This window comes from Rosa rugosa, chromosome 2, assembly GCF_958449725.1.
Source record: "Rosa rugosa chromosome 2, drRosRugo1.1, whole genome shotgun sequence".
In the NCBI taxonomy this organism is placed as follows: Eukaryota; Viridiplantae; Streptophyta; class Magnoliopsida; order Rosales; family Rosaceae; genus Rosa; species Rosa rugosa.
This window is the reverse complement of record NC_084821.1, coordinates 64,183,981-64,209,520: the sequence shown is the minus strand read 5'-3', so window position 1 is coordinate 64,209,520 and position 25,540 is coordinate 64,183,981. Positions and strand designations below refer to the sequence as shown.

General features: G+C 38.4%; 4 protein-coding genes across 5 annotated transcripts; all 4 read left to right on the top strand.

Annotated features, from left to right (window-relative positions):
- The first annotated feature begins 2,589 nt into the window (after window positions 1–2,589).
- LOC133733014 (DNA replication licensing factor MCM3) lies at window positions 2,590–7,465 on the top strand. Of its 2 annotated transcripts, none has more exons than XM_062160621.1 (17): window positions 2,590–2,795; window positions 2,873–2,970; window positions 3,078–3,286; window positions 3,497–3,627; window positions 3,706–3,944; window positions 4,029–4,265; window positions 4,465–4,619; window positions 4,706–4,914; window positions 5,029–5,191; window positions 5,268–5,470; window positions 5,693–5,752; window positions 5,848–5,937; window positions 6,101–6,276; window positions 6,450–6,518; window positions 6,656–6,797; window positions 6,933–7,024; window positions 7,253–7,465. In XM_062160621.1, exons 1-16 carry the CDS (start codon window positions 2,730–2,732, stop codon window positions 6,990–6,992), a joined length of 2,307 nt encoding a protein of 768 aa, XP_062016605.1. In that variant the 5' UTR covers window positions 2,590–2,729; the 3' UTR covers window positions 6,993–7,024; window positions 7,253–7,465. The 2 variants fall into 2 exon arrangements, with proteins under 2 accessions (XP_062016605.1, XP_062016606.1); XM_062160622.1 differs by having other exon boundaries at window positions 7,214–7,465.
- A 412-nt stretch (window positions 7,466–7,877) lies between these two features.
- On the top strand, window positions 7,878–10,199 carry LOC133729286 (uncharacterized protein At2g34460, chloroplastic). The gene is made up of 5 exons (XM_062156782.1): window positions 7,878–8,143; window positions 8,218–8,451; window positions 8,554–8,673; window positions 9,505–9,777; window positions 9,872–10,199. The coding sequence occupies exons 1-5, from the start codon at window positions 7,940–7,942 to the stop codon at window positions 10,034–10,036; spliced, it is 996 nt and encodes a 331-aa protein (XP_062012766.1). The 5' UTR covers window positions 7,878–7,939; the 3' UTR covers window positions 10,037–10,199.
- A 1,463-nt stretch (window positions 10,200–11,662) lies between these two features.
- On the top strand, window positions 11,663–12,235 carry LOC133731276 (protein SRC2-like). The gene has a single exon (XM_062158688.1). It carries the CDS (start codon window positions 11,663–11,665, stop codon window positions 12,233–12,235), a length of 573 nt encoding a protein of 190 aa, XP_062014672.1.
- Window positions 12,236–23,060: 10,825 nt separating this feature from the next.
- Window positions 23,061–24,589, top strand: LOC133733011 (endochitinase EP3-like). The gene is made up of 2 exons (XM_062160615.1): window positions 23,061–23,577; window positions 23,817–24,589. Exons 1-2 carry the CDS (start codon window positions 23,166–23,168, stop codon window positions 24,209–24,211), a joined length of 807 nt encoding a protein of 268 aa, XP_062016599.1. The 5' UTR covers window positions 23,061–23,165; the 3' UTR covers window positions 24,212–24,589.
- Window positions 24,590–25,540: the final 951 nt, after the last annotated feature.

The following is a 25,540-nucleotide window of genomic DNA, read 5'->3' as shown; positions in this document are numbered from 1 at the left end:
TTGAAGAATCAGCACAAGCTAGCTAAATGCAATTCTTGGCTTAATGTTCCATGATCGACAACGGAACAGATAAATGTCAATTATGTGTACAGGATACTGCAAAATTCTCTACCAAAGCTAATTGTGAAATTTAATTTCAACAATTACTAGTCTGTAGTCCAAGTTCCATTGAAAGCCTAGGAGATTGGAAGTCCATTGAAAGCCACCATATATATATGGCCACAGTTACACTAGTCTGTAGTTCAAGTTCCATAACATCTCCAAGATGTACCCAATAACTCATTCCCGAGCATCGCTAAAGTACTAAAGACTATTGGAACACACTCATTATGCCTCGTATGCTTATAAATACTAACAACTTCTCTAAGTCAGAATACCAAAAAATTCAATGAAGTTACATTCATGTCGGGTATGTATAGAATTACAATATCGATCAAGTGCATCAAAGTAATTGGACTATTTTCTTTAAAAACCTAGAAGTTTTAAGAGCACAATCACATGGAAAAACACAATCCATCGCAACACAATCCATCGCATGGAAATAGAAGTAAATATATATATAACCGAAACGTATTTGAAGTAGACCTCAACTGAGCTAACAAGAAATTTAATCGAAACAATAACGCAAAGATTTTCTAGTTCTCAATTATCCTCGTTTACTAGTATTGATATCCTTCCCAATCATCCTCGTTCACTTTTGAGGGCTACGGAGAATATGTCAACCAATCATCCTTGTTTACTAGCTAGTTCCCAATCTTGAACATCTTCACCACCGGGAGCACTAACCGGCTTTCTTGTCATCGGTGAAAGAGCCGGTACCGGAACGCTTCAAAACCGCTGATTGAATTGCTTTACAGCTTGATCTTCCTATCAGCCAACAAAGCCTTGCCGGAATCCAAACCGGCAGAATTACCAGCAGCCCACCAACCATCCACGGATATAATTTCCAAACCCGTAACAAATCATCAGGAGACATTAACTCGTACTCCTCCATCTTCTCTTTTTCTCTGTTGACGATCTTCAGTCTTTCTAACGACGTTGCTAGTCTTCTCCAATCGTTGAAACTTTCTCGTTGCTCTGGATCGGTGAGTATATAATATGAGAACACGACCAATGCGAACTCGAAAGTTTCGGACTCGACTTCCTTTAGCCTCTTGAGGCTTAGTTGCAACCAGCACTCCCAACCCATGGCTTGAATTTTCTCCGTGACCTCTTCCTCTGTGAGATTGGACGGTAAGCCAGAAAACTTACAAATGCAAGGCAAAAAGTTTGCTTTGAATGCCTCCGATACCTGTTTCTCTGTGATTTCCTCGCCGGACGGTAAACCATGCAAGAACCTTGTAGTGATCAAACGTATAGAACAAATACCCTATCTAAGGTTTCTCTAGCAACTTTTCGATCCCCTCCTTGGCCTGCTTTGCCGTCATCATCTTGTATAGCTCAAAGCCAAGCTAGCTAGGTTAAAGTTAAACTATCAAGGTCAAGAGGTCAATAGGTATTTGACGTATAAATAGGAAATATACGTAGGACTGAATGGGTTGATAAAGTATAAACCAAACAAGCTGCGCCGGTCGGGCCCGTTTGTGCTCGTCTGGCCTATACTCTGCAACTTTTTAATTTTTTAAATCCCATCCCTCTTCATCCTTATAAGGTTCAAACGCATGACTCCCCAAATGAAAAGCTATTATCTTAACAATCCACAAACACATGTAGCCTACTCTAACCTCATTCTTGCTCGTCGGGTACAAAAACTGCAACTTGTTGTAATTTATACTCAAACTGTACATTTCAAACATTTAAGTTTGTTGATCCTTTAAAGAAAAATATTATTTATTGTTATTGGGATAGAAAATTTGTCTAAATCACGATTTCTCACCAAAAACATAGATAATACATGTTTTTTTTTTTTTGCCAAAATCGTGTGTTCTTATTTTTTCACCAAAATCGTCCCACACCTAAATCATTATTTTTAAGCAATTCTAAAAATTGATGGAATTGAAAATTTTTGACCCAATTTTTTTTTTACATTTTTTCAAAGTTAAAAAATTGAGAAATTTATTTTAAAAATCCGGTTCAGATTTTTGTAATTCATCAATTGGAGCAACTCTTAAAAATCATATTTTTAACTTAATACTATTTAGACTAGTGACATTTAGTCTTCTAATTATAATTTTATAAGTGAGAGATAAAAACTACTTGTTGTAATTTAAATTTATTGATGTAATAAAAATAATTATATCTTTACCAATGATGAAAATGGCACCAGAGAAATTCAATAAAAAAGTGTGGATAAGTGATGTCATACTCATTTGACATGTTATGGCATGCCATGAGTGCCAAATCATGTTAAGGCCTTTATATCTTGAAATTTTTTCATGTCATAATTAGATCACTTATAAAACATAATTTATATATATATATATTGAAAAAAAAAAACTTAAAGCAAATAAGTTTCGTTTTATATTATATGTTCTCTAATTTTTCCAAAAAAGGCCCAAAAAAAAAAGGTCGTCCCCATGAGGGACAGCGCGGGGAGATGCACCTAAAATGGGCGCCAAAAGTAAGGCCAAACTCCCCCAATTTCCCGCCAAATTCAATATACCCTAGTCCCGAAAAAGGCCTTCGATTAGATTCTCCTCCATTATCTTCCCAAATCTCAATCACCTTCGTCGTCGTCGTCGCCGCCGCCGCCGCTCTCTCCGCTCCGCAAACACCACGATCGAAAGAAAATGGACATCAGCGAAGAAGTCAGGGCCGCTCACCGCCGAGAGCTCACTACCTTCTTGGAAGATGGAGTACGTCTTCTCAATCTCTCTCTCTCTCTCTCCGCCCTCTCTTTCTCTCTCTAACTAATCTGGTGTGAATTTCGCAGACGTACATGGACGACATCAAGGCCGTCCTCAACCGCAAGGACCGCCGCCTCATCGTCAACATCTCCGATCTCCACTCCTACGGCGACCTCGGCAACAGGTCTCAGTTCACTTTTCTCTACTACTCTAGCTCAATTAGCCCCAATTTTTCTTAGGTTTTCTGGCAAATTCTGATTTGATTTTCGATTTGGGAAATTTCGAATTCAGGATTCTGAGAAATCCGAGTGATTATATGCAAGCGTTTAACGATGCGGCCACGGAGGTCGCCAGCAAGATCGATCCTAAGTACATGAAGTCAGGGGATCAGCTTCTTGTGGGGTTTAATGGCCCCTTTGTGTCTCGCGGCGTCACGCCGAGAGATCTGCTCTCTGAGTACATTGGATCCATGGTTTCGGTTCGAGGCATTGTCACCAAATGTACTCCTTTCTTCCCTTAACTTTTGCTTTGTTTTCATTTTACTGTTGATTGATTGAATTGCGAAAGCAAATTAAGAAATGTAAGGTGTTTATGTGAGAAATTGGAATGAAATGGTTTTAATTAGGACTAGAAAATCATCAGCCTTGATAAATTGAAGTTGGTAGTTGTAGTTTTCAGTGAGTTTAACATGGTAGCTAATGCATTGGCAGGTTCTCTTGTGAGGCCAAAAGTTGTTAAGAGTGTTCATTTCTGCCCTACAACTGGGAACTTTATGACTCGTGAATACCGAGACATTACATCCAACATGGGTTTGCCTACAGGAACTGTTTATCCCACCAGGGTAATCTCAAGTCTTTTTCTTTAATTATTTTTGTTCTGTCACTGGGTGAAAGGCTTATATGAAAAGTTGTTCTCACAGGATGAAAATGGCAACTTACTGGTGACTGAGTATGGATTGTGCAAATACAAAGATCATCAGACTTTGTCAATGCAAGAAGTGCCTGAAAACTCTGCTCCTGGTCAGCTCCCAAGAACAGTGGATGTCATAGTTGAGGATGACCTTGTAGATAAGTGCAAACCAGGAGACCGTGTGGCTGTTGTAGGGATTTACAAAGCTCTTCCTGGTAAAAGTAAGGGAAGTGTGAACGGAGTATTCAGGTAGATACTGGTTAAATTATTTGTAGTTTTGATTATACAATAATGCTTCATAATAAAGCTTGACTTTGAGGCCTTGTTTTGTAGGACGGTTCTCATAGCTAACAATGTTACTCAGCTCAACAAAGAGGCACAATCGCCACAATATAGTGCTGAAGACCTGACTAATATAAAAAAGATAGCAGAGAGAGATGATGCATTTGATCTGCTTGGCAATTCACTTGCACCTTCTATTTATGGGCATTCGTGGATAAAGAAAGCAGTGATACTATTAATGCTTGGTGGAGTAGAAAAGAACCTAAAGAATGGCACCCACTTACGAGGGTAAGTTATGCTTCATTTATGTGTTGGATGTATATGCTATTGATCTATATTACACTCAAAGCAAGCTCATCCCAATTGTGCTTTCCCTATCTTATCCTCGTTTCTTGCTTCTTCTGTTTTGGATATCACGTGAAGGCTATGCCTGCGTGCTCTAGCATAAAATTGAATCTCATCAAGTCTTACGTCTTGTTTCTTGTAGTGACATTAACATGATGATGGTTGGTGATCCTTCTGTTGCCAAGTCTCAACTTTTAAGAGCAATTATGAATATTGCTCCATTGGCAATATCCACTACTGGTCGGGGTTCTTCTGGTGTTGGTTTGACAGCTGCTGTTACTTCAGATCAAGAGACAGGTAATGATGCATATTCTTCTCTTCCAGTTACAGATTAGCATTATATGATACTTTTATCAGGAAAATACTAATCTATCTGCTATCAGGAGAGAGAAGGCTAGAAGCTGGTGCCATGGTTCTTGCTGATCGCGGTGTTGTCTGTATTGATGAATTTGACAAAATGAATGATCAAGATCGCGTTGCCATACATGAAGTTATGGAACAGCAGACTGTTACTATTGCCAAAGCTGGAATCCATGCATCTCTCAACGCGCGGTGCAGTGTGGTGGCTGCTGCAAATCCCATATATGGCTCTGTAAGTGACAGCTAATGGTCATCAACTGCCATTAAGTATACAATTACTTTTTGGTGTGTATTTGTTAGGATATTTTTATTTATTTATAGTGCTGATTGTGGAATAATTTTTCAGTATGATCGTTCATTGACACCAACAAAGAATATCGGACTTCCAGACTCTTTGCTTTCTCGTTTTGATTTGCTGTTTATTGTATTGGATCAAATGGATCCTGATATTGACCGTCAAGTCTCAGAGCACGTATTGCGTATGCATCGGTATCGTTCTGCATCTGGAGGTATTGAAGCTGTAATATCTTGTTTAAGTGTTATGATCTTTAAGGAGTAGAAACTAAGTTTAACTTATAAATGTAGGTGAAGCAATGCTTGATGCGAACTCAGGATATGGAGGAGAAGATGAAATTGATAACGACTCCACTGTATTTGTCAAGTATAACCGGATGCTTCATGGAAAGAAAACATCTAGGGGTCAGAAGCGCGATACCCTCACAATCAAGTTTCTAAAGAAGTACATCCATTATGCAAAGCATAGGATTCAGCCTGATCTGACTGATGAGGTCCTGATTCTTTATTTCTTCCTTGTCTTTACTAAATGATATCATTCTTTTTCTTCCAATTGGCTAGTGATCTGGTTATCTGTCCTATCCTACTCCTGCAATTTGATAAATGAACAAATATGAATCTATTATTTGTGGAGTCTTTTCAATTACTTGTAAAATTACAGACCAATCTTTGCATTGTGAAGCTATCTGACAACTAATGACAATTTTTGCCAACAGGCATCTGAACAAATTGCAACAGCATATGCAGAACTCAGAGATGCCAGTTCAAATGCAAAGGTCAGCATTGTTTTTACTATCCATCTTAGATATGGTTAGTGCAATGGTTCTTTATTATGATCAACTGATCAACTGTTGTCATGTATGCTATTCAGACTGGAGGAACACTTCCAATTACTGCCAGAACCTTAGAAACAATCATTCGTCTCTCAACTGCTCATGCAAAATTGAAGTTGAGCAGAAAGGTACCTCATCAGTTTTAATGATTTAATAAGAATTCTGAGACTTGTTCATAATGATTTTTCATTCATCCAGGAAATGAGGATTATAGTTTTGTCATCAGCTTCTGTATTCTGTCATTTCTGATATGCATCAAACTTAAGGTAGCTTGTAAATCTGTCTTCACAGGTTACAAAATCTGATGTTGACGCTGCTCTAAAAGTTTTAAACTTCGCAATATATCACAAGGAGTTGACTGACATGGAGGAACGGGAGCAAGAAAGAGAAATGGAGAGGAATGGCAGGGATGTTCATCGTTCAGGTGAAAATGATGGGTCTCGCAATAGAACTGCTAATAGAGATGGGTAAGCATTTACTTTGTAGAAATTGCTCTGTTATTAATTATAGTATTTGATATTTCTATGACTACTAAAATATCTTTGAATCCTTTTATCATTTTTCCCTTATAGCATTAGTAGTGTTGTTAAATTCACCAACATTCAGCTGACCGTTTTTCTCTTGATGTTTTCTTTGTTAGTGCAACAATTGATGCGATGGAAATAGATGACCCTCCTACCCAATCTGCTACTAATATTTCTTCTGATAGGTGTGTCTAGTGTGCAAAGTTGCTCTTATGTTTTCCAATTTGTTTTTTGGATAATATGTTTTCCAATTTGTTAGTTCCATATCCTAGACTGTTTCTAATGCCAATTCTAATTTCTGCAATTCCTTGTCTGCCTGCAGAAAAGAAGCATTTAATTCTTTATTTGGCGGGCATATGCGAGAAAAGCGCTTGGATAGCATATCCATTGAGGATATTGAGATGGCTGTCAATGAAAGAGCAGATTCCCGTTACTCAAGGGCAGAGATAATAGTCCTGTTAGAGGTAAAGTCTTTGTTGATTAGAAGAAATATTGTAACTGTGTTGTGAATAATGATGCTCATGTCAAGTTTGCTAAATATGAATTCTTGGTTGTTTACTATAGTGGATGTATAATAACATAAAGTGCATAAATTTCAGAAACTTCAAGAGGATAACAGAGTGATGATAGCTGATGGAACAGTGGTTATGATCTCATAAGTTGTAGGCTCACCTTCAATGTGTAATGCAAGGTATGTGCGTAGTTACGATAACTTTTCATGCTACAATAGCTGAGATCTATGAGAATCTATTCCATTTCGAAGTTACTCCACATGTATTTGCCAACCTTGCTACTTCAAACAAATTTTGCTATTTTGTTCCAAAATTTTACTTTCTTTACCGGTCTTAACAATTTTCTGGATTCACTTTTGGTTAATAAGATGCCGTATGGTGAGTAACAGAGAAGTAATGAATTTCAGGGGGAGCAGAAATCAGCGACAGGTTTGACAACTTTGGAGGGAAATATTTACTTTAGGTTTTGGCTTCTCATGTATCACTATTGATGTAGTAACATTCTCATGTAAGCTTCTATACGATTTTTAAGGAGTGTAGGCGTTCATATGTTATTAGAATTCCAACCTCTTTTACTTAGAGCTATTGCTACTGCCAAGTTAAACATCCCCAAAGTATAACTGTGGCCATGAAACTTATTTTTCTCCATTCTTTGTAATGGGTTGATCATGAATTGAGGTCCGAAAGACATAATGTCAAGTGGCTTATATGAGATGGTTAAGGAACTCATGACTGCTTACTTATAAAAGAAAGATTAATGCTACTAGATGTCTAGATCAAATAGTTCTAGACGATTTGTATGGTATTTTTGGTTACGTATTTGCAACTTTACATAACTTAATTTGAGTGAATTCAAATATCAAATATTTCACCATTCTATTTTTTTTATATTTATTTTCTATCAAAATTCAATCACTAATTGGCAAGTGGGAGTTTGGAAAAAGGACTTTGGAGGGCAAGAAAAGACAGTATTTTTTCTTTTTGGTAATTAAACTCAATCAATTAGAAAGAGGAAAAAGAAAAAAGGAACACGTCATGTTTGGACTTGGAGACCAAGAAATAAGTAGAAGAGCAAGAGACTTGAGATAAAGCAAATGGCAGCTCCGCTGCCTCTCATTCTCAGAAACCCTTCTTCTCTCTTAGCTCCGATCCCGACGAAGCCTCCTCTCCGTCTCCCCAACACTCACTCCCACAGCCACCACTACTCCCCTCTCTCCACAACCAAACCCTTTTCCGTCATTTCACTCTCCTCCTCCTCTACCACCAGGCCCTTATTCCCCATCCTTAACTCCTCTAAGGTACACCATCTCTTTTAACCTTGAACTCTTCCTCTGGTTTTGTACTTAAACTAACAGTTGCAGGTTTACTTTAGATGGAAGGGGGTGAAACCACTGGGAATGAAATCACAGAGGAAGTTACTGAGACCACAACTGAAGCAACAAGTGTGAATGGTTTGAAGAAGATTTTTGTGGCTGGTGCTACTGGGAGCACTGGTAAAAGAATTGTTGAGCAGTTACTGGCTAGGGGTTATGGAGTAAAAGCTGGAGTTCGGGACTTGGAAAAAGCCAAAACTAGTCTTCCAAGCAACAACCCAGCTCTTGAAATTGTGAGTTTGTTTTAAATTTGAAGTGCAGGGATGGATTTGATGGTGAGGATTGAATTTGAGTTTTGGGTGGGATGATTGATGGTGCATTGTGTTCTCTTGTAGGTGAAAGCAGATGTGACAGAGGGTTCTGCGAAGTTGGCAGAAGCAATTAGTAGTGATTCGGAAGCTGTGATTTGCGCTACGGGGTTTAGCTATGGATGGGATGTGTTTGCTCCATGGAAGGTTACATTTGATTCTTTACCTATGCAATTATGATCTATGTTGGCATTTTGCTTTGTATCCTGCATCTTTGGTTTTGTGATGTGTAGTATGATTAGGCAAAAGGGCTGTTTGTTTAGGTTCAACCTTAACATTGGGATTAGGTAGATTTTCATGATTGTTGAGAAAGTAACATTTTATAAGATGGTCAATTAAACTAGATGAACACCCTTTTAATGATGATACCCTTTACTCTTGGTGGAAACGAGGGTCATAGGGTGTGCCATCAGACAATGGTTTCGTTCAAGAAAGTATTTGATTAACAGCTGAGTCCTCGATTAGAAGTCACTGTTGTGGAGATTATCAAAGCCATGTTGGTTTGAGGATACACTGGGTTCTGGAAGGCATGAGTGAATGAGAAGAAGTTATGTTGTATGGATTAGAGACTTTATAAGTATGCACAACCTTCTGCTTTTGGTTGAGTTCATATAGCTGAAAAATCTTTGTCATACAATCTAAAAGCCCTTTTTAAAAATTTTTAATTTTTAATTTTTTTATAATAAGTATGACCTCTATATTTGCATATATCTTACTTTTGAAATTGATTGACTGCTGAAAATTTCTGTGAAAAGAAATCCAAAATTTCAGCCCCTGGCTAGCAATGAAAGAACCTTAGAGTGGGAAATGAATTCTTACCTTGTCTTGGCTTCAAATGCAATTTTAATGTCAAAAATGTTCAACGATCCTACTTCTAAGTTATTTGATAGTGCTAGAATTGCAAATCGGCTTTTTCTGTGTTGGGTGCTATTGATAGTTAATGATTTGCTGTCTAAGAAATGGCCATCTTTGGTGCAGGTTGATAATTTTGGGACAGTTAACCTTGTCGATGCATGCCGTAAAGTTGGTGTGAAGAGGTTTATTCTGGTCAGTTCCATTTTAGTCAATGGAGCATCAATGGGGCAGATTCTCAATCCGGCTTACATTTTTCTTAATATATTTGGACTCACTTTAATCGCAAAGCTTCAGGCAGAGAATTATATCAGGAAGTCTGGTATAAACTACACAATAATAAGGCCTGGTGGGTTGAGAAATGAACCTCCAACAGGGAATCTTGTGATGGAGCCAGAGGTAACACGCTGAATTTGTTGCCAATTTTTCCAATTTCATAGTCTTGCTATGTACAATAAACCTAGTAGCTTCAATATACTTTTTCTCTTTGTAGGACACACTATCTGGAGGCACCATCTCCAGAGATCTGGTTGCGGAAGTAGCTATCGAGGCATTGGTCACTCCTGAAGCATCTTACAAGGTAGTTGAGATAGTTTCCAGTGCTGATGCCCCCAAGCGTACATACGAGGAACTATTTGGTTCGGTTAAGCAACGGTGATCTCTAAGTTCGATGTCAGAAAATTATGTTGGCAGATTAGTATCCCCATTTTTAAATTTTAATAGCCTTTTGATGGCATATATGTTTTTTCCAATATATCTTGTACATCATTACCATATATACCTCTTTTCATTACATTGATAACGATTGGTCTGATGTCTCATTTTGAAGACTTAGTAATGTAAGAATTAGCTTCAATCATGAAATACTTGGCAAAAAGTGGAGATATGTATGATGCAATACTGAAATCAAAACATCACATTAATCATAAAGAACAATTGAACAAGACTTCTGAAAAGTACGAATAATGGAATCGAATTGAAAGCTTAATAGAACCAAGCCAGCAAAGAAGCGATGGCCCCTAGAGCAGCTGGAACACCCAGAGCAGCTGCTTTGCTTTCCATTGGAGCTGGTGCAGGTGCAAAATCTTCAGCAGCAACTGTGGCTTTGAAAGAAGCAAAGCTCACAAGGGCAATGATGTAGATGGTGAAAACCATAGCCATTCTGCAACCCTGCATTTCTGCTCACTAATATATGCAAGCAAGATGAAGTACTGGTGAGAATTACAGTGGAAGTGGGTTTTGGCTTTGATTGAGGAAAATGAGAAGGTACAAAGTGGGTTTTATAGGGAAGGTTTATGGGAGTTGGCTAATCAGAATATGCCAGCTGCTAATTTGTGTTGCTTTAACCACAAACAAAATTATTTGGTGGTAGTGTGGGCTTTCACATATATAATTGTCTCTCTCACTCCACTAAACTCTGTACCAGCCTGTGTTTATATTGCAAGTTTAGCGGAATAATTCTCTTTCCAGACAAGTTTGGAATATTTGATAATTTGTTCTAGTGCTATGCATGTGATACATTGACCTCTGTGGTGCCCAACCATTATCTGGGGCTAAGGGGGGAGATTTTCAAATGAAAATTGTGTGTCATTTGTTAAACTAAGTGTGAGTTTATGTGGTCAGAGAATTTGATGGGCCAAGTGTGTATTTGCTCATTTATAAAGAGTATATAAAGCTGAGGACTATACTTTGGTATTCCAAGTTGACAAACTATCATACAGTATATTATGTATTCCATTAAACACGTTAACCTTAATAAATTAAAAATTTCTTAATAAAAGAGAGGAAAATTTAATTGAAGTTCACTGGACAAAGATAGACTAATGAAAGTAAACTGAATTTCTTAATTTCTAATGTTATTCAATTTCTTTCTAATACAAGCGTTAATCTAATGGCGATCGCCAAAATGGTAAAACTTTCATTAAAAAGAAATTAAATAACATTAGCAAAATCAAAGATGACAATGGAATTTGGATGACTGATCTTGACTTGCTCTCTGGTCACTTTGCACAGGACTTGAAGAAACGTTTTGGCCAGCTACATCTATTTACTATGAATGATTTTACTTTGTGTTACTGTTGAGGTTAATCATACATTAACCTTGTAATTTCTTAGTTCTTACCACCTTGTGACTAACCACTACCAATGAAATTTTATTTGGGCCTTTCGAAATGAAGGCCCACTTACCACTTACTATATCACTCAGCTCAAACTCTCTCGACCTTCTCGAGCTCGTCCTCATTCTGTAACTCTCACTCTCAAAATAATCTCCAGAGCGCTAAAAATGAACCACGTGGTTGAATTCCGGCGAAGGAGCAAGACGGCGCCGGCCGCCAAGCTCCGAGAGATAGAGGTCCTGATAATCTCGGCGCAAGACCTCAAGGACGTGAAGCACGTAACGCAGATGAGACCTTACGCGGTGGTGTACGTGGAAAAGGACGTGCACGTAGCGAGGACGCGCGTGGACGAGCAGGGCGGCACCAACCCCACGTGGAACGAGGTGGTGAGGGTGAAGTTCCGGGAGGAGATGGCGGACAAGGAGCACGTGCTGGCGGCGGTGAACGTGGACATCTACGCCCACGGGCACGTGAGGGAGAAGCCGGTGGGGAGCGCCAGGGTGCTGCTCTGCGACGTTTTGAAAGGCGGCGATGCCCGAGAGCCGGCGGACAATCCGATACAGTGCTTGACAGTTCAGGTGTGGAGGCCGTCCGGGAGGCCTCAGGGGCTGCTCAACCTGTGGGTCCCTCCCACCGGGAGGTTCTTGATAAGGAGGGAGTCGTTGTCGTTTAGTGTGAGGGAGGCGGCGGAGGAAGAGGAGGAGGAGGTGGTGGCGGTGAAAGGTGGTGAAGAGGAGTAGGTTGGTTCGGTGGTGTGGTGGATGTGTCAGTGCGTGGATGCGCATGTTAGACACGTAGAGCAAGCAACAAAATTGTCCAGTTTTTCATGCATGCTTTGGTTATTTATTTATTTTTGGTTATTTCTCGCCGGTTCCTTTTAGGACTTGCGTAATGAGCGGTACTTTGTTCAGTTGAGCTTGGTTGTGACTTGTGAGTTAATGGCAAATATAATATATCGGTTTTTCATCATCGCGACAATGTTGATTACTTAGAACATGTGTATGCTGTATTGATGGACTGTTCTTTATCAAAAGATGATATGGAATTTGGCTTCCTATTTGGATGGAGAATAATGCCGTCTTTCTAGGGAGTGTATTCTATGCACCGTCAGTGCATGGGAACTGACAATGTGCTAGTCACGTGACTGTTAAATAATAGACCTCTGTTAGTCTAGGCTAGGTTAGTCAAGGTTTAGGTCAACAAATGGAATTTGTCCAAAAAATGTGAAAGCCAGTAAAAAGAAAATTAACCCCTTCTTCCTCGTATCTCTCCTCTCCTTCTCCTCGCCCAAACCATCACCAAGCAGCCGAAATCCTCTCCGATTCCGGCTACCAGTCCAAACCACTCGCACTCCGTCATCTCCCAGGTGCCGACGCTGACCGTCTTTGCTCCGGCCAGCGCAGTCTGAAGCTCCTCCGCTAACACTTCCTACCTCGTCGCCGGAATCAAGAAGTACCCCAGCCCATAAGTCGAATTCTCTGGTGAACTATGGTAAACAGGGCCGACCCCAAACATGTATGGTTCTGGAATTTGAAATAACCCAAGGAATTAAGGTTCTGGAGGTCCAACAAGATTGAGCAAAATCTCAAGTTTAAATACCAGTTCACTGACAATTTTATATAAAAATTAGGATGCGATAATTTATAGCCTACAAGTCTACAACATTGGTGCTGTGGCTCCGGCACAAAACAAGGGGTGGGTACTTCAGGGTTCGAGCCTCCTTCCTTCTTTTTGACATTTTTGTTTATTTCTTTGTTTTTTGTTCCAATAATTTTATTTTTTTTTAATTTTGTTGTTGCACCAGAAAAAAAAATTTGTTGGTAACATGAATCAAAATAATTGAAAATGAATTGTCAAATTAATTTTTTAAGCGGACGTTTTGTTCTAATTTATTAGTTTAGTTTTTAGAACAACTAACTGTGAAGATATTTTCTCTCAGATTATACATGCATTATAGAGCTAGACTCTACAAAAATAATCATAAAAATCACCCCAACATTGGAAAATTTTGTTTTAGTGTTAGTGATTTGAAAGTTACTGTGATTGACCTATCAGACAATAAATTTTGGGTTATAGGTAATTTCGGTTGACCACGTGCATCGAACCAGAAAAGATAACGAAATCCGCTCAAAGTTTTACAACATACATAAAATAGTACAATCATCTCATCTAACAGTTGGTTCTCCCAAATTCAGATGCCTTGATAGAGTTGTCCTTTAAGCAATGTAATTAATAAATATGACTTTAGTTGACCAAGTTGATCGAAATCCAAAAAGGAACCAAATTGGCTCAATTTTATACAATCAACACGATTGTAATATTTTGTCTCATCAAACGATCGATTTCTCCAAATTTGGACACCTAGATGGGGTTGCCTTTTAAGGAATCTAATGGGATATGAATGTAACTTTGGTTGACCAAGTAGTTCGAAATCAATAGAAGGACGAAATTTCCTCAATTTTTTACAGCAAGTATAAAATAGTACAATTATCTCATCGAACGATCAGTTTTCACATTTTTATATGTCTTTTCCTTTAAGGAATTTGATATGTAAATATAGGGTTATGAATGTAACTGTGGTTGACCAAGTGGATCGAAGTCAAAACAAATACGACATTGGCTGGATTTTTTTTACAACAATTATAAAATATTCCAATCTTTCGATCTAACGGTCGGTTTTTCCAAATTCATTTTCCATCTTATTTTCACTTCTGAAAATTCCTCGTCACTTTATATGCAATGCACAAGTTATATAGCATAGTAGGCACATTGATATTTATTACAGTCCGCGAAATAGAAATTGAAAAATTTTGTTGTCTGTCATTGACATGTATCCATGATGTAGTTATAAACGTTGTGTGAAAAAATTAACATTATTCGTGGGCATTATGTCATCAGCCAACCAAGAGGTTATATATGTCACTTCGGTTGACTAAGTGGATCAAAATCAAAACTATGATAAAATTGTCTAAATTATTGACCACATGCAGTTATGGTAGATTCAACTAAAAAAAAAATTAGTTAAGTTATGTAGGTTGTTAAAGAAAAATAAATAAAAATAAAAACCCAAAAACACTAGGTCGAGATTTATGTAAACAATGCAGTTTTTTTAAGTAATGTAGTTTATTAGAGAAAAAACAATATAAAGAGGAAATAAATTTAAAAGAAGACAAAAATGACGTTGAGCTGGCTCGAACTCAAGTACCCAAACTGGTATCCTTCAAACCTAAACCACTGAGCCTACCTTTATTGCTAGAATTCATCCCTCTTCTTTTGTATAAGTACTTAAGCTTAACAAACAAATAAAATTATGAATCTGAGGCGGCACCGCTACCCAGACCTGATCCAAGCCAAGGCCTATACTACTTCGAATCACCTGCAGAAACCAGACGAAATCATCACCGTTGGTGAAACTAGACAATCACACAATGCTAGAGCATCAGAACAAAAGGAAAAACCACGGGACCAGAGAGAGTTACAGCAAAGACGAAATCGAAGAAGAAGAAGCTCCGGCATTGGACTGTTCGGAAAATTAAACGGAGAATTGCTAAGGTTTGGTTTGTTTGGGAGGAAAAAGAAAATTGAAGAATTGGGGAAGAAAAAGAACAGAGAGAGAGAAGAATGGAGGTGAGACCTCGTTAATACTACTGGGTTTGAACTTTGCAGAAGCAGCAATTGAACTCTGAGGGAGAGGTTCTCCATCTTCGATTGCGATTATGATTCCAGAATTTTACTCTAGCTCAATTCCATTTGAATGAATAAACTGCGTTTTTACCTCAGTTAACAAATTTTTTTTTTGGATTCAGTCCAACTTAACACTCAGTTGACCGTTAATAAAAAAGTTAGCATGAATGGATGGTTAGATGATATGAATGGCTTAGATTGAATTTCAATAATATAATAATATTATTTTGTGTCAGTGCATATGCACTGTCGGTGCATAGAATCCGTTTCCGTCTTTCTAGGGTCTTTACGACCAAGCATATGAAGGGGTGTAGACTATGCTAGCATCGACAATTTTGCATAAACCAAAGCAGGTAGATTAATGCATCTACCAGTAATGGCACTTTGGACCCGTTACGTTCCTTGTAAGTTTATGTGCATAGTCTGCATGTCGCAGGGCAAGCATGCAATCTGTTACAGCAGAAGAAATTAATTAACTTCGATATGCTGAGAAGACCAGTTACCAATATAAGAACATGAAACCAGATACCTTTGGGTTGATCATGGATACGAGATACGTTTGGGTTGATCATGGATACGAATATTATACAGCCTATACTGTATTCTTCTTCTTCTGCTTCTTTTTAGCTACGTTATTTGACAATCAATATTTTTACGAATTCTAGGGGCTGTAGAAATGAAAAAAGAAAAGAAAATTAACATATTACAATCTAATCAAATGCGAATATAAATAATTAAAACAGTGATGATCTACAATATATAACTCATGTTCTTCCTCACTGATATATCCTCATTCGAAATACACGTGTTTGAACTCAATGACATGTCCGGCTAATAACGGAAAAAATTCATTCTTTTTCTTCCCCGTATATAATTATATAAAACGTCCCACAGTCCAACAAGACTCCATTGTCCAATGGATAAGGAGCAAGTAGACCTGTAAATGGACCGGATTTTGATCCGGACCCGCTCCAGATCTGTGACTATTGGACGGGTTTGGATCAAAAGTTTTGATCCGTTGATCCGTTAATGATCCGAATCTGTTAACCCGTTTATTTAACGGATCAAATACGGATCTAGGTCGATCCGATCCGTTAATGATCTGACCCGTTTTTGTAATAATAAAATATTATTATTTTATTAATATATTATTATTTTTTTAAAATATAAAATATAAAATATGAAGAATTTCTAATACAATTTTTTTGCAGAAATCTAAGGGACAGTCTATCACCTAAGATTCCAAGAAGCATAACCACGTGGTGTGGTGTGTTGGTCGAATGGCCTAGTCTGGAACCCCCAGGTCTAGCGTTCGAATCCCAGCTCCATCCCGTGGCCAGCAGATTTGAGGGACCCTTTGGGTTCGTGAGTCTGCGGTGCAGTGGATTAGTCTGGCTTTGCCAGGCTTTCGCCGCAATGTCGGTGCAGGTGTCCTGGCGCTGGGATACCACTGCATTAGTGTGTGAGTTACTAACAACTAATCCGATCAAAAAAAAAAAAAAAAATTCCAAGAAGCATTAAGAATTTTGATAATGTAATTATACTTTTGGTGATACTTTTCACGTTGTTGTAATATTTTATTAATATCTTATGAGGTATCATGATATAAATTTAATATTACTATTTAAAATTTTAAAATATTTGAAATTATAACGGGTCGGATTAGCGGATCGGGTATCCGTTAACCCGGCGGATACGGATTTGGATCGAGCTATCAACGATCCGCCGGGTTAACGGAGCGGGTTTGGATCGAATTTTTTTTTTCGTAAACGGATTTGGATTTAGGTCGATCCGATCCAAATCCGGTCAATTTACAGGAAGTTAGAGATTTTAGGTTTGATCCCCAGTGGAGTCGATTATGTTTCTCTCACTTTTTAATTTTTTTTTTTAATTTATTAATTTATTTTTTTATATATATATTTTAAATTCCCTAGTGGAACGTTTACATAAAAGATTGACAATTTGAGTAGTTGTCTAGACTGCTGGACTGCCTTTTCGTCTCCAAGAAGGCATGATCGAGCCAACTTAGTCGTACAATGAAATAGTTTGTGATATAATTGCTGCTTAACTGGCTTTCTTCGTTGACTGAATTGAAACAGACTACTTGTTCTTCTATTCTTCTTGAGTAATTCTTTTACGATCTTGGACTACCATTCTCCTTATATAATTAATGAAGTGCAGCCCGCGAAACTATGGATATATATCACTCTCAAATTAAGAATGAAAAGTTTATGTTGATTGATCATATATGATCCTTAATGTTTGTTTGATTTAGCAACGACGTGTCTCTTATCGTATTAACTTTCTCAAACATGATCAACATGGCAATATATATTAAACTCTAATCTATTTACATGGAGGGCCAAGACAACAAAAACAAACTTTCTCCTGTTGAATGTGTGTTTTGGAAAAAAGACAATACTGTGTGATAAGAATAACTTCTGCCAAATTGAGAGTTGGGACTAGAAAAAGACTTCTTTAATTTATTTCTTTTTTGTTTTTTTAGTCGAAACAAGTCCTTATAATGAGTTGCCTCTTAAGAAGTGATCAAAAGAGTCATTATCTAAGTAATTGATCATCTAATGTGCACTACACAAAATACGTTAACTATGAAACTTGACAATAAAAAGTTAGAACTTAATAGTCTATATGTTTTTGTAGGAGAAAATTAAATTTCTTACCCTCTACCAACTTGACCAAAATACTATCTTTGTATAAAAAAACTAACTAGCTAGATTTTGAAGCCGAATCCAAATTGCATACCCAAATGTCTGACTCAACCTAAAACTACTTGGACCTTAAGAAACATGGGTCCGGATCATGGGACATCTTATTTCACACAAGTTTTTACACTTCTTTTGAGCCATTAGATTTAGCTAAATTCAATGGTCTTGATTAAATTCCCTCACGATGTGGAAGTGAGATGGAATTAAAAAAATCATCTAAGCAAATTTAAATTAAATTTTTCTATAAATAAGAATCAAAACAAAAACTTAAGAAAGAGCATCATCAAAAAAAAAAAAAAATCAAAACTATACTCTGATAATCTGAGATTCTTAGAGGATATGCAATGCTATTGGGCATTATTTTCAATGCAACTCCCGTTCTCCTCTCTAATTGATTGTCTATTCTATCACAATTCACCTCATACACTCCCTAAAAAAAAAGCAATGTTTTTGGGTTAAGAGTTCTTATAATTGTCATCATCACCAAGTAAGCAAGCAACAAATATCACGTCATCGTACAACAAATAATCTGGGCTCACAACCATCATCCCACATGAACCCTAACTATTTTCCCCTAATTGCAATTATTGGACCATCAAATTCAAGCCACAATCTTTTATTTAACGCACCACCCCCTTCATCAAATGATTCAATTCACTCAAAAACCCCAATTTTAAAGTTCCACTCAATCCAAACCCACGCCACCGATGTTTGTTGTCTTCGCCGCCCACATTGCTTCTTCCTTTTCTTTTTCTCTAGAACATAATGTTTGGCTCCAATTTTGTTGCAGCTGGTCAACAGTCTCTTTTCTGCGCGGGCGTGCCAGCACCGTTCGGGTGCGGTCGTCGGGGGTGTCCCTTGACCTGACTTCTATCAAGCGATTGTAGACGAGGAGAGCACCAACCTCGTCGTGGGATTCTTTGTGCCTCGTGGCGAGGACTTTTGCTGAGGTTTCTTCTTGTTCACAAGTCGATACTCAATATTACAGATTGAGCAGAGCGAAATCACCGGGAAGTATTGAGATCTTGCTAAAGCGTGACTTTAGCTTGGCTGGGTTGCTAGGGCGTTACCCTTGCTTGGCTGGTTTTGTAACCGTTGTGGTCGCGGCACTACCGTCGGCTCCCGAGGAGACTAGGACCGAAGCACGTTGGCAGAGGGTTTGGCGGCACTGAAAGTCGGCTTCTGAGAAGACTAGGACTAGGAGTGTGATCACCGGTAAGAGAAAGAGAAGGAGAGGAGTTGCTCTTAGAGAGGTTGCTCTAGAGAGAACTTAGATCATCTTAGAGATGTTGTTGAATGTTGTGAATGTCTGTCTAGAATGAGAGGAGAAGGTGTTTATATAGGGAAGAAAAAGAAGAGTGAAATGATGAGTGGAAGAAAAATAATGAAAGTGGAGTATGAAAGTGATTTGTAAAATATGGAAAAGATAGAGAAATGATGAAATGAAAGCAAAGCATGAAGGTGCAGAAACATGGAAGTGATGATGATCTATTAAAGAGATTGTAGTAGAAAAATATATCCAAGGAAAAAAAGAAAAGCATCTAGCTTTCTTCATGTGGGTAGGAAACATGAACATGTGAATATTAAGCTGGTTTTAGGTCAGTTTCTGCCCCTTTATTCCTTCAATTATTTCTCCAACAAGACTTCAGAATGAGCCTTCGACTTCTTCATAAAAAATGTTCCACTATGAGTGTAGATCATCCTGACAAAGTTTCAGAGCTTTATTCCATGCGGTTGGGCCGGAAATGCTGCTGGACCTCTTACAGGTCCAGTTTTCCAGTTTTGCTTCTGTAGAAAAATTGGACTGATTGTTTGAAGGCCTTCCACTCAAAACTAGCTCTGGCACTCTTCATAAGAAATTATCCTTGGTATGTCTAGTATTAATCTAGAAAGTTTTAGCTCATTTAGATTTCATTTGGTTAGTCTTCCGCCCCTCCTTCCTTGTTTAGCTCGGTTTCTCCTAGCCGAAGTAGGAAAATGTGCTAAAGTTAACTTTTCATGCTTCCATGCTTCCATAGTAGGCTTTATTTAGCCTCTAAATATATATTTCGAGCTTGTCGACAATATATAGCTTGAGCCACTGACATTGGCTCAATTTCTCCAACACATGCCTTGTCAGGCCAAAATGTTCATTTTGGGTCCAAACACATAAGCCTGTTCTTCTTCTTGAAACTTTTATTTTGATTTATGTTTATAAAATGATTGTTTAAATTTATTTAGGACTAAATTCAGTTTAATCCCTTGAACTTTAGAGCTAAAATCACTTTGGTCCTTGATTTTTTTTTAATCACGATGGTTCATACACTTCCAAATTACATCAACTTAGTCAAAAATTTGATTTTGACTCAAAAGATGACGTCATGTGCTGAGTTGGAGCCGACATAGGGGCCCACTTTTCAGATTTTAAACACCCAAAGAAGGGCAAAATGGACATTTCTAATTTAAACTAATTTCTAATTTTTTAAAAAAATTTTCTCTTCATTTTCTATCTTTTCTTCCCTCTCTCTTGCGCTCTCTCTCACTCTCCCTATTCGCGCAACCCAAAACCCGATCTGCGCCGTGATCTCCGCCCTCCTCCTCCTCCTTTCCTCTACACCCGCCTCTCCCACTCCCATTCCCACCACTTCAACTACCGCCACCAAATCCTCATCTCCCAAAATGACGATGTTTCCCTCTCCAACCCCCTCATCTTCGAGGTAATCACCGCCGCCGTCACCACCATCCCCGCCGACGACATACCGGTGGCCACAGCTCTCGGCACCGCTGTCATCCCACTTTGGTTTTCACAGAAGAGCTCGGGTGAAAGAGAATCGAAGTTCGCCGGTAAATTTTTCGATTCCTGCCAATTCGTGACGTCTCACTGATAGCCGAAGCTTTCTCTCGTCGTCGTGGACGTCCCTATGATGTCGGATTGTCCCAAAAACAAAGCATGAGTGAGAATCGAAGGAGTTGGTGTAGCCGTGTAGGGGTTTCACGGTGGGTTTTCTTTCTTTTCCGGCTACCTTTGGTTTTAACTCAGGTATGAAAGTTGGTCAATTCTTCGAGCTTTACCTCTCTGTATACTTGAATTTGAGTTTGGATGAGATTTGAAGAAAGTTAGGTTTTGAGCAGTGGTTGACTACCGTGTAGTTACTGTGCACCGCGGTGGCGGTGGTTTTTGGAGTTGATTTCTGGCCTTGGTTAGTATACTGGCCTTAGTTACTGGCTTCGTCCCAATCTGCTCAAGGACCTACTTGGTGGGAATTTAGTTGACCAGACCTGGATCACTTGGTGGTCTTTTTGTCTGGAGGAGCGGCAGTAGAAGCAAAATGCATCTCTATCGCAGTCCAAGCAGAACATTTTCTTCTCAAATCTCAAAATGCTGTAGAAGTGGGTTATCTGGAGAAATGTGATATGGTAATGTTGGTGTACAGCTATTGTTGGCACCCAATGGGAGTTCAAAATTCACAGAAGGGAGTTACTTTTGTTTCAGATGAAATTGCAGAGAGGAAGAGAGAGTCACAGAGAGAGAGAGAGAGAGAGAGAAAATGAAGAGAAAAATAAAAAAATTAGAAATTAGATTAAATTATAAATGTCCATTTTGCCATTCTTTAGGTGTTTAAAATCTGAAAAATGGGTCCCTATGTTGGCTCAAACTTAGCACATGACGTCATTTTTCGAGTCAAAGTCAAATTTTGGACTAAGTTGATATAATTTAGAAGTGCATGGACCATTGTGATGAAAAAAAAAAGTCAGGGACCAAAGTGATTTTAGCCATAAAGTTCAAGGGACTAAACTGAATTTAGTTCATTTATTTATGTTTTGGTTGAGAAAAAAAAAATTAATTCCATGTCATTTGCCACATCATCCGAGAAATGAATCAAGACCATTGAATTTAGCTAAATCTAATGACTAAAAGAAAGTGTATAAAATTGTGTTCCATGATCTGGACCCAGGAAGCATATATGTAACATGGAAAACTCTAGCAGAATTTATTGTGTCCATTGTTGTCAGTTTACTGTAGCAGCAAAATCTCTGCTATTTCCTTGAACAACATCTAACGCATTAGAAAGAGAAAAATAAGTACCTTCGAGGCGTTCTTGTTTAGTCTGTATTCTAATCTTGACACGTAATTAAGGGTGATGATAGTCAAGGGAGTATGAATGGTATTTTAAAGAGAAAGAATGTGTCAATAGTGGATTTTTGTGGATGTTGCCGGGCTGGTTAAGACTTATATGATAATAAATAGAAATTTAATGGAAACTATCTATCGTTAATATTATTTGGTACCTCTTAGAAGTCAAGTATTCCTAGGGATGGCGAAAATCCCCAGCGGGGCGGAGCTCCATTGGATACCCGTCCCTAATAGGGGGAGAATTCAGGGACAAATGGGGAATGGGGATGGGGATCCCCAATCCCCACAATCTAAGATTGGGGATGGGGCGGGGATGGTATTGTGATCCCCATCCCCAAACCCACCCCAATAATATATACATATATTTAATTTATATAAATATATTAATTTATTTTTTATAATATAAATCACAAATATATACATTTACTACTTTACTTTAATGACTACACTTTTACTTTAATGGTGTTTTGACTTTTGCACTCATTGAATTATGATTTATGAATTTAATCATGTTTTAATTTTATTTGTTGTAGATTTTGATTTTTAAAAAGGCAATATGAGAAAAAAGTTATTTTATTTATTAAATTCTTATCAGGGATTTGGGGCGGGTTTGGAGGCTTAATCCCCAGTGGGGATAGGGACGGGGAATCCCCAATATATTTTTATTGGGGATTGGGGCGGGGATAGAGGTGAAGAATGACCCCGGGGATGGGGATGGTATTGTGATCCCTATCCCCAACCCGCCCCATTGCCATCCCTGTATCCCGGAACATGACCATTTCTAATTAACCTAGGCCTAACTGTACGTTACACCTTCACGAATCACGATACGTAATTAAGGGTGATGATATGGTATTTTAAAGAGAAAGAAAGCGTCCGTAGTGGATTTCCAAATCTTTTATCTGGAAAGCGTCAATAATTGTATCTATCCCTAATCTTTTATTTGGTAAGTGGAATCCAGGACATACACCAAATTGCACGTCGACCTGTTAGAAGTCAAGTCAACATAACCATTTCCAAATGAACTGTTACTCGATCATCCATGCAATGGATAATGCATACCCTATAAATACCCAATTCGATCATCATCTTAATTAGTTCTGTACCTCATTATATACACATACAACAAATAGAGACCAGATTAAGATGACAATTAGGACAAAATCCCTCTTTTTCACCATCCTAGGCCTAGCATTTGTAGCCCAAATTGCAATAGCTCAAAACTGCGGGTGTGCCGCAAACCTGTGTTGCAGCAAATATGGTTATTGCGGCACCAGCAAGGCCTACTGCGGCAAGGGTTGTCAAGCAGGACCTTGTACTACCACCACTCCAACACCAACTACTAACGGTGGCTCGGTGGCGAACATTGTGACCACTAAATTCTTTAATGGGATTATTAACCAGGCTGCCTCTAACTGTGCCGGGAAGAGCTTCTACACCAGACAGGCTTTTCTCAAGGCCCTCGGCTCTTACCGCAATTTTGGTACCAGCGGTTCCGCTGAAAAGAATAAGCGGGAGATTGCAGCTTTCTTTGCTCAGGTCACTCATGAGACTGGCCGTAAGTACATTATCATTTTATCTTATATATATAAATCACTGTAGTAGAGTGGATTAATTGTAACTGTTTGATAGGCAAGTACTGAAGTACCCAAAACAAAATCACATCTGTACTTGGATAATACTCTAGTAGAGGAAGGTGAAATGTGGTTTACTGAAATTCATATCTGCACTAATTATCACTATCCATAATTTCATATCTACGTATTAATTAGAGTATTTTATGAATGATGGATGCAGATTTTTGCTACATAGAAGAGATATATCGCGGTACCTACTGCAAGAGAAGTACAAACTACCCATGCAACCCTAAAAAGAAGTACTATGGGCGAGGACCACTCCAACTCACCTGGAACTACAATTACGGAGCGGCCGGAAAAGCTATTGGCTTTGACGGCTTAAACTCCCCTGAAAAGGTGGCTTCAGACCCTGTGGTGGCGTTCAAGACGAGCTTGTGGTTTTGGATGAACAATGTTCACTCTGTTCTAAGCCAAGGATTTGGAGCCACAACTCGAGCCATCAACGGTGGGGAATGTGGCGGCGGAGCCCCAAAACAAGTTCAAGCTCGCATCAACTATTACAAGAAGTATTGCACCCAACTTAATGTTTCTCCGGGTGCCAATCTCTATTGCTAAACATGTTAACTAATTGGTATTGGAATAAATTAATAAAGTGCAGCTAGCCTAAAAGATATGACATGAATTAATCGATCTCGTCTCTCACAAACACGAAATGTTATGTATGGTTCTGAAATTTGGTTTGGGGCAATCTCTTGCTTCTCTGGTTGGGATCTGATCTGCTATGCTTGCGTTGGGCTGATCTGGTTGTTTTCCATGCCTTGGGTTGCCGAATCGGCGACGTTTCTGTGTCTTGATGCGGTTCGATTGGTAGCAGCGGCGGTCCTGTGTCCTGCTATTGCAGTTGCCTCCTTTGGGGTAGTGTATGCACAGCCTTGTTGTTGTTTATTGTTACTGTTGTTTAGTTGCTGTTTTGTTCAGTTTGCTTTCTCTCTCTTTGTAACATATTGTTTCGTTAATAAGAATCCGTATCCCTTTTCAAAAAAAAAAAAAAAAAAGAATCCTTTTCACCGCCGAAAAAAAACACGATGTATTGATATAACATGAAGAATAATTCTTAGGTTCACCCTTAGGGTGAATGAGCATATTCACCCCCATTGTCGATTAACGCATAATAACTTTATAATTTTCTAATCCAACCATTTATCTTGTATAACGTGATACAAAGATTAGCTTTGTAAAAAATCAATCAAATTGAAGACCTTTCAGTTATTCATTTCTATGAAATATATGGACGGTTCATCATAATAGTAGTAAGTATTGTTAGAACAATCCATTTGTTTGATTCAATTAGATAATTAAACGATTTATGATTCGATTGATTTTTTACAGAGATGATTTTTAAAGACTAATTTAAGATATGGACCGTTGGATTATAAATTTATTAAATAAAAGTATGTTAATCGACAATAGGGGTGAATATGCTCATTCACCCTAGAGGTGAACTTAAGAATTGTTCTAACATAAAAGGAGAGGACTACCTCTTATTAATGAGCACTACAGTAGCCCCTAAGACAAGGATATCAAATATCCCAGGTCTAGGCCTCATCAAAAAGCCCGCGGATCAAGTGGGCCGATGGAGGCCCGCCGGCCCTGAGGGCTAAAAGCCCGGCCCGGCCCGTTAAAAAGCCCGCAAAAGCCCGCCTCGGGTGGGTAGTGGGCCGGCCCACAAAAAGCCCGCAAATGTCCGGTCCGGCCCGTAAAAGCCTGTAAAATATTTTATATATATATATATGTGTGTGTGTGTGTGTGTTTACATATATATATATATATATATATATATATGTAGATATGTGTGTGTTTGTTTATAAATATATATATACACACATATAGATATATATTTGTGTGTGTTTATATATATATATATATATATATATATACAGCATG

What these genes read in the sequence shown, in the direction of transcription:
- LOC133733014 (XM_062160621.1), top strand. Translation starts at nt 2,730, where the DNA reads ATGGACATCAGCGAAGAAGTCAGGGCCGCTCACCGCCGAGAGCTCACT. An exon ending in AGCCTGATCTGACTGATGAG is followed by an intron (nt 5,471 to 5,692) that starts GTCCTGATTCTT and finishes TTTTGCCAACAG; the next exon opens with GCATCTGAACAAATTGCAAC. An exon ending in AATTGAAGTTGAGCAGAAAG is followed by an intron (nt 5,938 to 6,100) that starts GTACCTCATCAG and finishes CTGTCTTCACAG; the next exon opens with GTTACAAAATCTGATGTTGA.
- LOC133729286 (XM_062156782.1), top strand. Translation starts at nt 7,940, where the DNA reads ATGGCAGCTCCGCTGCCTCTCATTCTCAGAAACCCTTCTTCTCTCTTA. An exon ending in CCATCCTTAACTCCTCTAAG is followed by an intron (nt 8,144 to 8,217) that starts GTACACCATCTC and finishes GGTTTACTTTAG; the next exon opens with ATGGAAGGGGGTGAAACCAC. An exon ending in ACAACCCAGCTCTTGAAATT is followed by an intron (nt 8,452 to 8,553) that starts GTGAGTTTGTTT and finishes GTTCTCTTGTAG; the next exon opens with GTGAAAGCAGATGTGACAGA.
- LOC133731276 (XM_062158688.1), top strand. Translation starts at nt 11,663, where the DNA reads ATGAACCACGTGGTTGAATTCCGGCGAAGGAGCAAGACGGCGCCGGCC.
- LOC133733011 (XM_062160615.1), top strand. Translation starts at nt 23,166, where the DNA reads ATGACAATTAGGACAAAATCCCTCTTTTTCACCATCCTAGGCCTAGCA. An exon ending in GGTCACTCATGAGACTGGCC is followed by an intron (nt 23,578 to 23,816) that starts GTAAGTACATTA and finishes TGATGGATGCAG; the next exon opens with ATTTTTGCTACATAGAAGAG.